At 40.0% G+C, this 13,119-nt stretch overlaps 1 protein-coding gene across 6 annotated transcripts in view; it reads right to left on the bottom strand.

Moving 5' to 3' along the window:
* The window catches only part of wizb (WIZ zinc finger b), a 63,155-nt gene extending 50,913 nt beyond the window's left edge, over positions 1-12,242 (bottom strand). For all 6 annotated transcript variants that reach the window (XR_015851286.1, XM_088343519.1, XM_088343528.1 and 3 more), the window contains exons 1-3: positions 11,968-12,242; positions 8,863-9,046; positions 161-362 (exon numbers count right to left, since the gene is read on the bottom strand). Coding sequence is in view for 5 of the 6 variants with exons in the window: in XM_088343519.1 (XP_088199645.1) it covers positions 161-362; positions 8,863-8,973 (313 nt within the window). In the remaining variant the exon portion in view is untranslated. The remainder of the gene's footprint in view (positions 1-160; positions 363-8,862; positions 9,047-11,967) is intronic.
* Positions 12,243-13,119: the final 877 nt, after the last annotated feature.

The raw sequence follows: 13,119 nt of genomic DNA, 5'->3' as shown, positions 1-13,119 counted from the left end.
AGAAAAACTATATGATCTCAAAAATGGCTACGACACTTGAGCCTTCTGACAACAAGCAGACATGAAAACCAATTAAAAGACAGCAGCGAATATGGGAGAATTTTTCTCATCTCACCTAAAAAGCTGACCATATTTTGCAAGACAAGAAGTGTTGTGTTACCTTTGAGTGTTTCTTGCTCTGAGTCACAGTCCCAACTTAGGGAGGAAGGAAAGGCTAAGGACCTGGATGTCCTCTGTGCGCTCCCCACTGGGTCGGCACTCTTCTCAGAGCCCTTGGTCTGCTCTGTAACTTCATCTCCATCATGACCTTGTGAGCCTTCAGTGGATGTCAGAAGTTGTCTCACATCGGAAGAACGTGAAGACTAAAGGCAAATATAAACAAGAAAATAATCATATATGTTTATTTATTGTACATTGATACATCTACATCCGAGCAATTTGAGATAAGAGCTGTTTTACATGCAAAATTCTTGCTTGACATGCGAGGGAAAATTCAGGTTACGAGCATTTTTTAGACACTACAACTAGAGGCCGCCCCCACCAGATTCAGATCATCCCTGTTATAGCATGCATTTACCATCTTAAAACAACTGGTCCCATGCTGATGTATCTAGAGTTTTTTAAATCGCATTGCATCTCCTATGTGCGGCATTTTTGGGACCCTCGCCATGACTTCCTGAACAGGAAATGGGGAAAAGTATTTTCTAGAGGGTAATTTCTCTTTATATGAAGCAAGAAATAATAGACAAACATGAGTGTTTTTCTTGTGAGTGACCAAGCTAAGCAATAAGATATGTCGTCATCTTTGATATTCAAACGGAAAGATGCCACCAAAACTATAAAACAAAACAGAGGTGTGACTATTTTTACCAAATATTATGACAAGTTGAAGCGACTCCTGTTGCTATAGATGTGCGAGCTAGTGCGATATACCGAGCATCATCTCTGAGAAGGCACTGTCCATCTACAAGGACCTATAACTTGAGGCAGCGGTAACAGAGGGGAAGTCATCGTTGGGGACAACTGGAATTGTCCGCTACAACTGGCTGATTTATGAGGTATTAATGTACGTAGGAATGAGACTGATTTATGGTTCATAGTTATACACATTACCTTATTTAAGGCAGAAATATTTCCTAACAATTAGGGATGCCCAAAACTGACCGAAAGTACATTTTAAGTTTCATCCGAAAGAGAAATAAAAGAGAAAAGGTAATTTTAGAAACATCTAAGCAGTGAGGACGTCAAGTCAAAAGTGAAGCGAGATGATTGAAGTTGGCTTTCACTCAAGGGGATTGGAGCTTGTGCACAACGTAGCGGCTTAATTTTCATTTTGAACACAAAGGATGGAAAGCAAAGTTTCATTCGCTCAGCGTTTCATGCACACGAATACAAAGTCACAATAATACAATATTTCAGCAAAACAAAATAAACACCTCTGCGCTCAATGATGCTTAAATGTTTTGTAATCATTTCTGATGTTAAAACAGGCATCAAAGACCTTCATGAACAAGATGAAGCAGGAGTTAAACTGAAGCCCAGGGTGAAACAATCATGGCTCAGGGTTTAAAAATAGCTTCCCAATACAGTTTGTTTGGTTACGTTTACAGGTCTCCCTCTTGTGAGCTGCGGTGGCACTCAGAGGACAAAATTCAACCACCAATAGATTCAAAATCACTCACAATATTAACAACTACCTTAAAACACAATTACAAAAGCAAGCATTATTTAATAAGTTTTACATTTATTTTAATATTTGTTAATAAAATGGAACGCAAATAAAATGCAGATTCAGTAGGTTTATTGAAACAAAAGGAGAAACATATAACAGGACTTTACACTCCCAACTATCATGTCATGGCACCACAAATCAAACATGATTTGCCCTTATTCTTAAGGACCAGACAGCACTCCCCAAATTGTCCAAATAAGCATAAAAAACAGGTTTGTTCAAGTAATGAGTTGGTAGGTTGTAAGTTTCAGCTGTTTATATAATGTGTGTATACACTTATATGCAGGCGGCACGGTAGCTGAGTGGTTAGTGCATCCGTGGCACAGATCTGAAATAATGGGTTCAAATCCAGCTACTAGCCTTCCTGTGTCCGGGGTTTGCATGTTCTCCCCATGCTTGCGTTGTTTTTCTGTTTTCCTCCCAAATTCCAAAAACATGCATGTGAGCAGGGTTGGGTAGGGTTACTTTAATTGGATTACTTTCAATACTTTTGGATTACTCCAATACCAAATATACTAATAAAAGACAAAATAGACTAAATATGAATAAAATTATGACTCACAACACGTGGTAAGATTTCTCTCCTGTCTTTGATCTCTGTGATCTCCGGCAAAACTAACATAAAATGTGACAGAAACAAAATGAAAACAAATCCAAACAGTTTGCCAACATCATTTTTGCCGTTCCATGTATTCCAAGCCTACACAATATTTAGTAATTTTATTCATATTTAGTTTCTTTTGTCTTTTATTAGCATGCAGCCACCCTGTCGTGCATCTGTAAATTTCAGTCCTTTAATACGTGTGGTACTAACAATATCTTTTGCAATTTCTTCCTGTATGCATTGAATCTTCTTAGTGAAGAAGACCATTAAGTCCTGAGCAGAGTGTGTCGAACTGTCTGCGATAGCCTGTTGCCTTGTAAGCGATGCTACAGTGTCAAAAAGGGCTTTGGGGTTGTTCTTTTGAGACGCAATCACCTTCGAAAGGTAGGCCGATTTTGCAGAGGCAAGGGCCGCTTTATACTTTAACAAGCTGTCACACCAGGTTTGATGGAAAACCTCAAGCTTGGTAGCGCGCCATTTTCTCTCAAATTTCCTGCATTCTTTTTTAAGGGCTCTAGTTTCATCAGTAAACCAAGGTGTGCGTCTTTTAGGACGTGATTTTAGTTTTATGGGCGCTATTGAATCCAGCACACTAGTCAGGGTGGTATTGAACTCATTCATGAGTGAGTCAATCGAGCCATTGTATTTAGGAAAGGACGCAACTGCTCCAGGAAGGAGTTCAAAGAGCTCAGAAACTGTGCCAGTGCTTATATTACGTCCGCTAAATCCCTCAGCTTTATTAAGTCTACATTTAGTTAGCACCTCAAATGTCACTAAATAATGATCAGAGATAACAGTAGTACACGGTAGAACCATAATGTTTGAGGTTAAAACTCCTCGAGTCAGAATCAAGTCTAGCGTGTTCCCATTTGTATGGGTTGGCAAGTCAACCAGTTGAGTAAAACCAAATGCATCAATTAGAGAACTAAACGCAATAGTAAGTGAACTGTGTGGGGAGTTCATATGAATGTTAAAGTCTCCCATAATTATAATTTGGTCTGCATAGGTTACTAGTTCAGACAAAAGTTCAGCAAATTCGTCTAAGAAAGTTGTGTATGGCCCAGGTGCACGATAGATAGTTATTACATCAATTGACAATTGAGGGGACCGCATCACAAGAGCCTCAAACGTTTTGTAATTATTAGAGGTACGTGTATTAAATTTGAGCGATTTTTCAGAGATTAGCGCAACACCACCACCTCTTTTCAGCGTGCGTGCTATATAGATAGATAGATAGATAGATAGATAGATAGATAGATACTTTATTCATCCCCGAAGGGAAATTCACTTTTCCAGCAGCATCCCTAAGCTGAGAACAATCATGACTACTCTCGTAGTCTGCCCTGGGAAAATGGCCGGTTTTAGTGAACTGTCACTTGATGATCTCAAACAAGTGGTGAATGCGGCCAAACCGACAACTTGCCAGTTCGACCCTCTCCCAGGTTCACTTATTAAAAGTCTTTTTAGCGTCCTTGGGCCTTCAGTTCTAAATATTATAAATACATCACTCTCCTCAGGTGTAGTTCCAGCAGCTTTTAAGTCCGCCGTTATTAAACCCACACTGAAACGACCCAACCTTGATCCAGAAATATTAAGTAATTACAGACCTGTGTCAAACCTACCTTTCCTCTCTAAAGTACTCGAAAGAGTAGTGGCACAGCAGCTGAATGCTTTCATATCGGAGAATAACCTTTTTGAATCCATGCAATCTGGATTCAGGGCTAACCACTCTACTGAGACAGCTCTGATCAAGGTAACAAATGATCTCCTAATGTCAATGGATTCTGGCGCTTCATCACTTTTGCTGCTGCTGGATCTTAGTGCTGCTTTTGACACAGTGCGCCACAATATCCTACTAGAACGGTTGGAAAAATGGATTGGTCTCTCAGGAGCCGTCCTCTCGTGGTTCAAATCTTACCTCTCAGATAGGACGCACTGTGTTAAATATGGTGAAACGACATCTGAGCCCTTTAATGTTACCTGCGGTGTTCCGCAGGGTTCAGTGCTCGGCCCCCTACTTTTCAACATTTACATGCTTCCATTAGGTGATATCATTCGCAAGTACAATATCAGCTTCCACTGCTACGCAGACGACACTCAACTATATCTTCCGTTGGAGGAATCTTCCACACTAAACTGTGGAAATTTGGAGGCCTGTCTCACTGAGATAAAAGAGTGGATGTCACTCAATTTCTTGCGTCTTAACTCTGAAAAGACCGAAATGTTAGTCATTGGTCCTTCTAAATGCCGGGACTTATTCGCAAAAACTGCTGTGAACATTGACAAATGTCACATCACACAGAGTGACTCAGTTAAAAATTTAGGTGTCATATTTGACCCTGATCTATCCTTTGAGATGCATGTAAAGCAAATTACTAGAACTGCCTTCTTCCATCTTCGCAACATTGCTAAAATCCGTTCAATACTGTCTCAGTCTGATGCGGAAACAATAATTCATGCATTTGTTACCTCCCGTCTCGATTACTGCAATGCACTACTCTCCGGTCTCCCGAAGTCCAGAATCAAGTCTCTTCAGCTAGTACAAAATGCCGCAGCGAGGCTTTTAACTAGGACAAAAAAGTACGATCACATAACACCGATTATGGCTAACCTGCATTGGCTCCCAGTTAGCCAAAGATGTGACTTCAAAGTTCTCTTAGTATTGTACAAAATCATACATGGACTTGCTCCCTCTTATCTTTCAGATCTGATCTGCCACTATGTCCCGGTCCGAAGCCTACGATCTGAGAGTGCTGGTCTTCTGCTGATCCCGAGAGCAAAGAAGTCTTCTGCTGGTTCGAGAGCGTTCTCCATCCGGGCACCGGTGCTGTGGAATGCTCTTCCCCCTGAGTTTCGATCTGCAACCTCAGTGGAAATGTTTAAATCTAAACTTAAAACTCACTTCTACTCCATTGCATACGAATAACCTACTCCTCTTGTCGGTTGAAAATAGTTTGTGTAATATAGTGTAACAATCTGTGAAGCCCTTTGAGACTCTTCGTGATTTAGGGCTATACAAATAAAAATGACTTGACTTGACTATTTGGTATTGGAGTAATCCAAAAGTAATTGAAAGTAATCCAGTTAAAGTAACCCTACCCAACCCTGCATGTGAGGTTAATTGATTCGAAATGTCCCAAGGTGTGAATGAGCAAATGAGTTTTCTGTGTGTTCCCTGCGACTGTCTGGCAACCAGTTCAGGGTGTCCCCTGCCAACTGTCCGAAGATAGCTGGAATGGGCTCTAGCACCCCTGCAACCTTACTGAGGATAAGTGGTGCAGATAATGGATGGATGGATGGATGGATGAAGGAACAATAAAGAGCACTGTAACTATGATGATTTTGAGAGGTTGAAGACCCAGTTTAAATAGTTTGCTTCCCTTGGCGTGATACTTTTCACAAGGGCTCATAAAGAAATATTTTAGCGGTGCAGATGATTGATTTTTGTATGCACTCTTTCATAACTATCCACTCTCAAGAAAGAGAACTAGATTTCGTATTGGTCTTTGTATGATTGAGGGCTTGGATGGGAAATATGTTTTGGGTAATATCTGGGACTCCACTTGCACTTTGAATTTTTGGACCAAGCTATTACTATCCACTGCTTAAGCCACCACTTGTGCCAACTTCCACTGGCTCCTTGGGAGGATTTCTTGTTCAGAGAACTTCCAAAGAGTTAATAAGGCCCAGTGAGTAAGGGGTCATTGAGGGGGATAACATGATATTTAGCTGAGCAATTCAAAATGTATTGCCTACACCTGTGTTGAATGAAGAAATCACTTAAATCATATATTTTAGACAAAGTGAGGTCTAAATCTCAAGAACACAATTGAGAGGTCATGACCCAAAGAAATTCGAAAAACAGTAATTGAAATGTTTCAGTCTGGAAAAGTTCACAAATCCATTTCCAAGGCTGTTGGGCTCCAGCAAACCACTGTCAGAACCATTTTCAACAAATGGAGAAAACTGGGAACAGTGGCAAGCCTTCTTAAGGGTGGTCGACCATCAAATATTACTCCGAGAGTTGGACAACGGCTTATTCAGGAGGTTATAAAAGAACCTTGAAAAAAATCCAAGGAATTGCAGGACTCGCTGGCCCAAATTTTGGTCAGTGTTACTGACTCCACTGTAAATAAGACACTGCCAAAAAGGGCATCCATAGGAGAGTTCCAAGGTGTAAACAACTGCTGTCACAAAAAAAACACAAAAACCTGCTGTGAATAATGAATTTTGGTGTTTGCCAGAAGATCCTGAAGGAGAACATCCGGCTATCCGATTGTGCCCTCAAACTCAGGCACTCTTGGGATCAAGCAGCAGGACAACGATCCGAAACACATCAACAAGTCCACCTCTGAATGGCCCAAAAACAAAAAAATGAAGGTTCTGGCGTGGTAAAGCCATGGTCTGGATTTAAATCCAATTGAAATGCTGGGTTATAACCTTAAACGAGCAGTTCATGCTAGAAAACCTCCAACAAGCCAGATTTGAAAATATTTTGCAAAGAAGAGTGGGCAAAAATTAAGCCACATAATCTTTACCAATTATCGGGAACGTTTGATTTTTGTTATCGCTGCCAAAGGTGGCCGAACTCGCTATTGGGTTCATGGGGCAATGACTTTCACATAGGACCAGGTAGGTTTTGATTCTTATTTTTTGTGCCTTAATAAATTGAATCAACATTTTGTATTTTATTGGATCGTCCCGATGTGATAATAATATTGGCTTGATGATCTGAAACCTTTGTGAATGATAATATGTATGAAAAAGAGCAGAAATCAGGAGGGGGCAAATACTTTGTCACGGCACTATACAACAATCACTCGCAACATTCAGATACCAACCACTTAGAACACATACACAACATCAATCTTTATGTAATAACGTTTACATTTCATTTAATATTTAAAATAAAAATGAGTATACATAAAATCCAGATTAGGTACTTCTACTGAACTAAAATGAGAAGTGTTGTCCTTTACACAGGTTTTCTTTTCATCAATGTTTTTCCTTCACTGAGATTTAATGTCCAGTTGGGTTTATCAACTGGACATTAAACATTAAACAATTAAACAATAAAAACAATGAAATTAATTCCCACTAGTTTATTTGACAAAAGGAAACTCATGTGATATAGAAAGTGACAAAAAAGGATATGAAGCAAAAAAATTATTTATGATTTGAAAGTCTTTTTTTGCTATTTAGTTATATATATTTTATAAAAAAAAAAAAAACAACAATACCTTCAATCCCTAAGACCTTAACTCTTAAATTGCTATTCTTTATTATACAAACGTCCAGAGTTTAGTCCTCGGTGGGAGCCCCGACAACCCAGGTGGTTAAGGAATCCATGAACATGGAAATCTTACAATGAAGACCTTTGCAGTTTACAATAATTGCAATAGTTTTTACATTTTAAACATTCAATACATTAAAAAAGTAGATTCATTTCGCAGGACAATGAGAATATTCAAATAAGGTATTCAATTAGTGAAGATGGCATCTTTATCTCAAGGTATGATACATGCGAGTGCTGTCTAATGAGTGATCTGACGTGTTTGTCCAACCACTTGCTGCTACGGGTAGCCGAAAAAAAAAAAGGCTTGTGACCGGCTTGGCAAAAAAAAGTGTTTTGGTCAACTTGAGTTAAACCTCCTTTGTGCGTTGAGCACTCGTTTTCGGTTGCAAGACACAATACACCGACATCTAGTGGTCATATAATACAAACTCTTCATTTAAATAGTGTCCGACAACATATTATTTATGCTTGTCTTATAATAAATGTTTTTTAGACATTTTGGTTTCTTGTGGTGCAGTGATAAATTGCTCGGAATGAAGATAATGCCATTAAGTTATTTTTAAACTCGTACAAATTATATTTTTATGTCATTACTATGATCTCCCCGTGACTACGTGGGTTTCCTCCGGGCACTCCAGTTTCCTCCCACATTCCGAAAACATGCATGGCAGATTAATTGGCCAGTCCAAATTTTCCCTAGGTGTGAAAGAGCCAGTAAATCATATGTCTCTGAGTGCCCTGCGACTGTCTGGCAACCGTTTCAGGGTGTCCCCTGCCTACTGCCTGAAGATAGCTGGAGATGGGTTCCAGCACCCCTGCAATCCTACTGAGGATAAGCTGTGCAGATAATGGATGGATGGATGGATGGGGGTCAATACTAAAACCGGAGATTTTCCTAAATTACTTTACAAAAGCACAGCTTCAAGCTGTGTCCACAGATGAGTATGCTAAAGTAAAACACAGCAATTGGGACAAAGTCAACGATGAAAAGCCCGAGCAAAGATTTAAACTCGGCACCGCAAATCTATGAAGCATATGAGCAAACCATTGTGCACTACTGAACAGTACAGTATTGTTAACAGTAGTGACTTAAGACTGCTCAGCTGACATTTATATTTTGGAAGATGTTCATGAAAAATCACAAAGTATTTGTATCTGCATTATTCATAACTTAGTCAATGACATGCTGAGCATAACTTGACTGCAAAAACTGTGCACTGAAGGTTTTACCTGCTGTAAGGTGCCATTAACGAAGGCTGGGGTGACAGAGTTTTGTGCAGAGTTCAAAGGTGGGGGTGCATAGCTGGTCCCTGGGGTCGGGGGTCGCCCTTCTGACTCCATGTCCCCTCCCAGAAAACAGTATGGGATCCCACTGTTGACCAGAATGCCTACATTGTGCACTCTTCAGTGTCTTCTGCAAACACAGAAAAAAAGATAAGTCAGAATTTGTTGCCTTTAGCGCTGACTTATTACTTAAAGAGTGATTTTAGTTGCATGACACAACTCGGTTTGTGCCTTTCTAAGCAGTGTTGGCAGTAGCGCGTTACAAAGGCAACTGAAACGCAATCACTATTCTCAGTATTGAGTAATGTAACCTGTTATTATTAAACAATTGTTACTCAACTGTTAGTCCAACATGCGTTACTCGACTACTTATTATTGAAAACACCATCTAGTCGGTACTTGTTCCCCCTTTGCACAGGACGGTTCCAAAAACCCTTTGTCCGCCAGCATCACAGCGCTAATGAGGTCGATAAAAAGGAGTTGGCATGTTTATGTAGCCCTACAAAGTACAACTTAATACATTTAGGTGGCACCATCTCAAGCACGGAGTAAAATAATTTCACCCAACTAAAATTCTCATTACTATATATACTTGCATCTAAGCTGTATTTACAACTATAAAATTAAATACTGAAATCAAGGGGCTAGCCTAAATGCACAAGTTTGGTTGTGTGCTGCCAGTACCAAATGGTAGGCACCACGTGGAGACGGGGCATGGATTATACAAACAACTTATATTTATTTTATTAGGTGCACGAGACTAGGCAAAAGTGGGGGGTGGGGGGTGCGTTTAACATCAGGAATTCTTTTATTTTTTACTGTCCTAGAATAAAATGCACTGCACCTCCACTACAATAGGGGGCAACAAAGCTCTCATTGGCATTGGAGTGTACGCTTGGTGGTAAAGCACCCACGCTTTGCACATACATTGCAGAGAGAATGAGAATTAAGTGTAGACACAAAGTCTTGCAAACCCTCCAGTGAAAATATATTTAACAAGAATGAAAAGACAGGCAGAGAGAGATGGGGAAAAGGAGGAAAATCAGTCTCCCAAAAGCTACGAGGAAGTTTACTGAAGCATATGTAGAAATTAGCTTAATTGCGACCACTGTGTTGGATGAGGAAATAGCAATGTGCTAGTGCAGGGGTCGGGAACCTATGGCTCGCGAGCCATATATAGCTCTTTCTATGAGTACCTATGGCTCAGAGACCAATTTGATTGCATGCAAAATTTCTCCATCTTGTTCAAAACCGGGAATGTCTATGCTATTCAGGTACACGTAAAGCCAAACCAAAGCTAAATGCAAAGGAAACACTTCGCAGTATATATACGGCACGTTTTTCACTACAATTTACAGTCAAGGTGTCACACAAAAAAAGGGGGGGAAAAAACTCGTTTTGGCTGTACAACGCTAAAGAATCCTTTATTTAAAAGTTCACTATATAATCTGTGTTCAGTGTTCAGATACTTTATGATGAATCCACAGAACTGTAAATACGCCAAAACACCGGAAGAGAACTTAGTCATTTGATTGGGTGAGTGGGAGGGATGGGTGGAGCTATGCAAAAAGTACAAGCATTCCCTCCCATCTCTCGCCAAAGGTAAGCACATAAGGCTCCCTATTCTCAGAATGTTGTGACGTTTTTACAAAATAAATGCTTGCATCTGGTTTTGAAACCAATATGTATGAAAAAAAGGGTCAAAAGGAGTTTAACCGATCTTGAGTAATTGCAAGAAAGAGACAAGTTTAAAGTGGTCTGTTTGTTGAATTTGGGACAGGGGCTCTGGCATTATTCTCTTTTCATAATTTTTATCAAATCATCAAAAATAAATGTGCTGAAGACTAAGCTTTTGTCGGGGCGCCGGTTTAGCAATTTAGTAAATTTGTCTCATAATATATGGTGTGCCTCTTTCCCAAAATAAAATTAATATTTTTTGCTTTTATGGCTCTTTGAGTCAAAAAAGTTCCCGACCCCTGTGCTAGTGATTTGTTTTTAATGTGGGCAGCGCACAGCGTGAAGCCAAATAAATTAAGCTGCTAGTTAACAACATCACACAGAAATCACGCTGATAACAACCTTGAGGTTTTTAAAGGAGAAGTTTTTTTTCCGCCGGGTAGGGGCGTGACAGAAAAATTATTGCGAAGGACTGCCCGAAAGAGACAAAGAGAGATGACAAGACATCCCAGAGTTTGTTGGAAATTTAGAAAGTTAACTTTTTGTGTGTTTAAAACAATTTTGGGTTCTTAATGTGAACTAAAACAAGGCATATCTTGTTTGCCACATAAAAGGGAAAGTTATATTTTTGCTTAACGGACTATACTATGTGGTTAAGATGTGAGCACTTTTGTTTTGTTTTTTTAGCGCGCTGGAGATACAGTAAGCAACTACCTGATCTGTGTTTCCTCCATATCTTTTTCAATGTTACATTGTTCATTTATGTAAAACACAATTTAGTAGTTTAATTTATATTTACTTTATATTTTCTTGTATGTTTGCATATTTGGTATTGGAGTAATCCAGAAGTAATTGGAAGTAATCAAGATACACTACAGCAATATTATAGTATTCGGATTACGTTACTTGTTACCTTTTTTAACAGGTAACAGTAACGGTATCGGATTACATTTTTAAAGCAACCCTCTCTCAACTCTGGTTATAACCTGGTATGTGATGCAATTGTTGACTTGCAGACTGTTAATGTTTAGCTGTCCTCACTTCTTCTACCCGACCAGCACCGGCCGGCAGCAGCTGTCCAGGCCTGTCTGACCCATTTCAACTAAACGTCTGTTCTTTGCAACAGGACAGGGTGTCCAAATGCTTGCATAAAGATGTGGCGTTTATTTCCAGGCCCGCGTCCTTTCTGTCCTTTTGGAGTCAGAGAGAAAACCGCCCGAACGTCAAAAAGGTGCAACGGTCTGGTTGACGTTAGCCCACCTAGTACGTGGCCGGTGTAGCTCATATCATCAGGTAAAATCGATCGAGGAAGCATGATGCATTTTAACATCGCAAACAAGCCATCGGCCACCAACACAGCCGGAGAGTACTCACTGGTATCAGTCTGGCTAGCGGATCCGGGGAACGGAGGGAGGCACAGCACACAAGCAGCCTAAGCGGAGCAAGACATAGTTGAAGACCGAGCAAGAAGCTTGATACCCCGGAGACGATGCTCGCGTCAAGCCCCCGGCCGCTCGGGGATGTACTCTTTAAAGTGTCACCCTGGACAGTTTGTACGGATGTCTTGTACGGCTTCCGTGCAGCCGCCAGGCAAAGGACTCCATGTTATTCGATTTGCAGGCACGCCACGGCAGCGGCGGCGACGTAACATCGACTGGGAGGTGGCGAGAAGTTAGAGTCGCCCCCGTATCAGTTTATTAAGTTTAACTTAAAAAAATGTTCATCCTTACGTAATCCATTCTTTAAAAACGACTCGGTAATTATTCTTTCTATAAACTTTAAAATAACAAATACTTATAATGTTTTATAGTTATTAATTTTGTGTTTGTAGAGTTCATTACAGTTAATCCTTCAAATGATCAATCGTAATTGATATCACGAATGGCACATTCGAATCTGGTTGTAGATTACAATGACGAATTCAATGATTTGTCAATTTGCTTTGTTGTTTTACTTAAAATGTCATCCAAATGACCCAAATGCAAGTTTATTCAATGTAAATCTGTATTTACAGTCATAAAACTTGATTCAGTTCACAGTTACACATGTTAAATTCGCCTAATCATGAAAGCTAGTGCTCAATTAACTTGCTTTAAACAGTCCTTTAGCGAATACTAGTGGTCACTACTGGAAGGGTTTTTCAAACATTGGGACCTTTCATTAGTCAAAAGTAATTGGTAAATGGTCTGCATTTATACAGCGCTTTTCAAGTCAATGAAGACCTCCCAAAGCGCTTTACAATGTGCTTCACACTTACCCATTCACACACACACACCAATAGGCAGTCAGCCATGCAAGGCGCCTACCTACTTAATGGGGGCATTAGGGATTCAGTCTCTTGCCCAAGGACACTTCGACAAATAACACGGAGGAGCCGGGAATCGAACCTGCGACCCCTTGATTCCAAGACGTGCGCCTAGTAACTAAATAATTCCATAGCAGACGACTTTACCAAATTCTTCACAAAATCTGTGAAACGAAAATGTATGTGTTCTATTGTAGAAAAAACACGATTTCACGTGCGTA

The sequence above is a fragment of the Urocampus carinirostris genome, chromosome 1, assembly GCF_059441175.1.
Source record: "Urocampus carinirostris isolate Australia breed hairy pipefish chromosome 1, RoL_Ucar_1.0, whole genome shotgun sequence".
Lineage (NCBI taxonomy): Eukaryota > Metazoa > Chordata > Actinopteri > Syngnathiformes > Syngnathidae > Urocampus > Urocampus carinirostris.
This window is presented reverse-complemented; position numbering and strand designations above follow the sequence as displayed.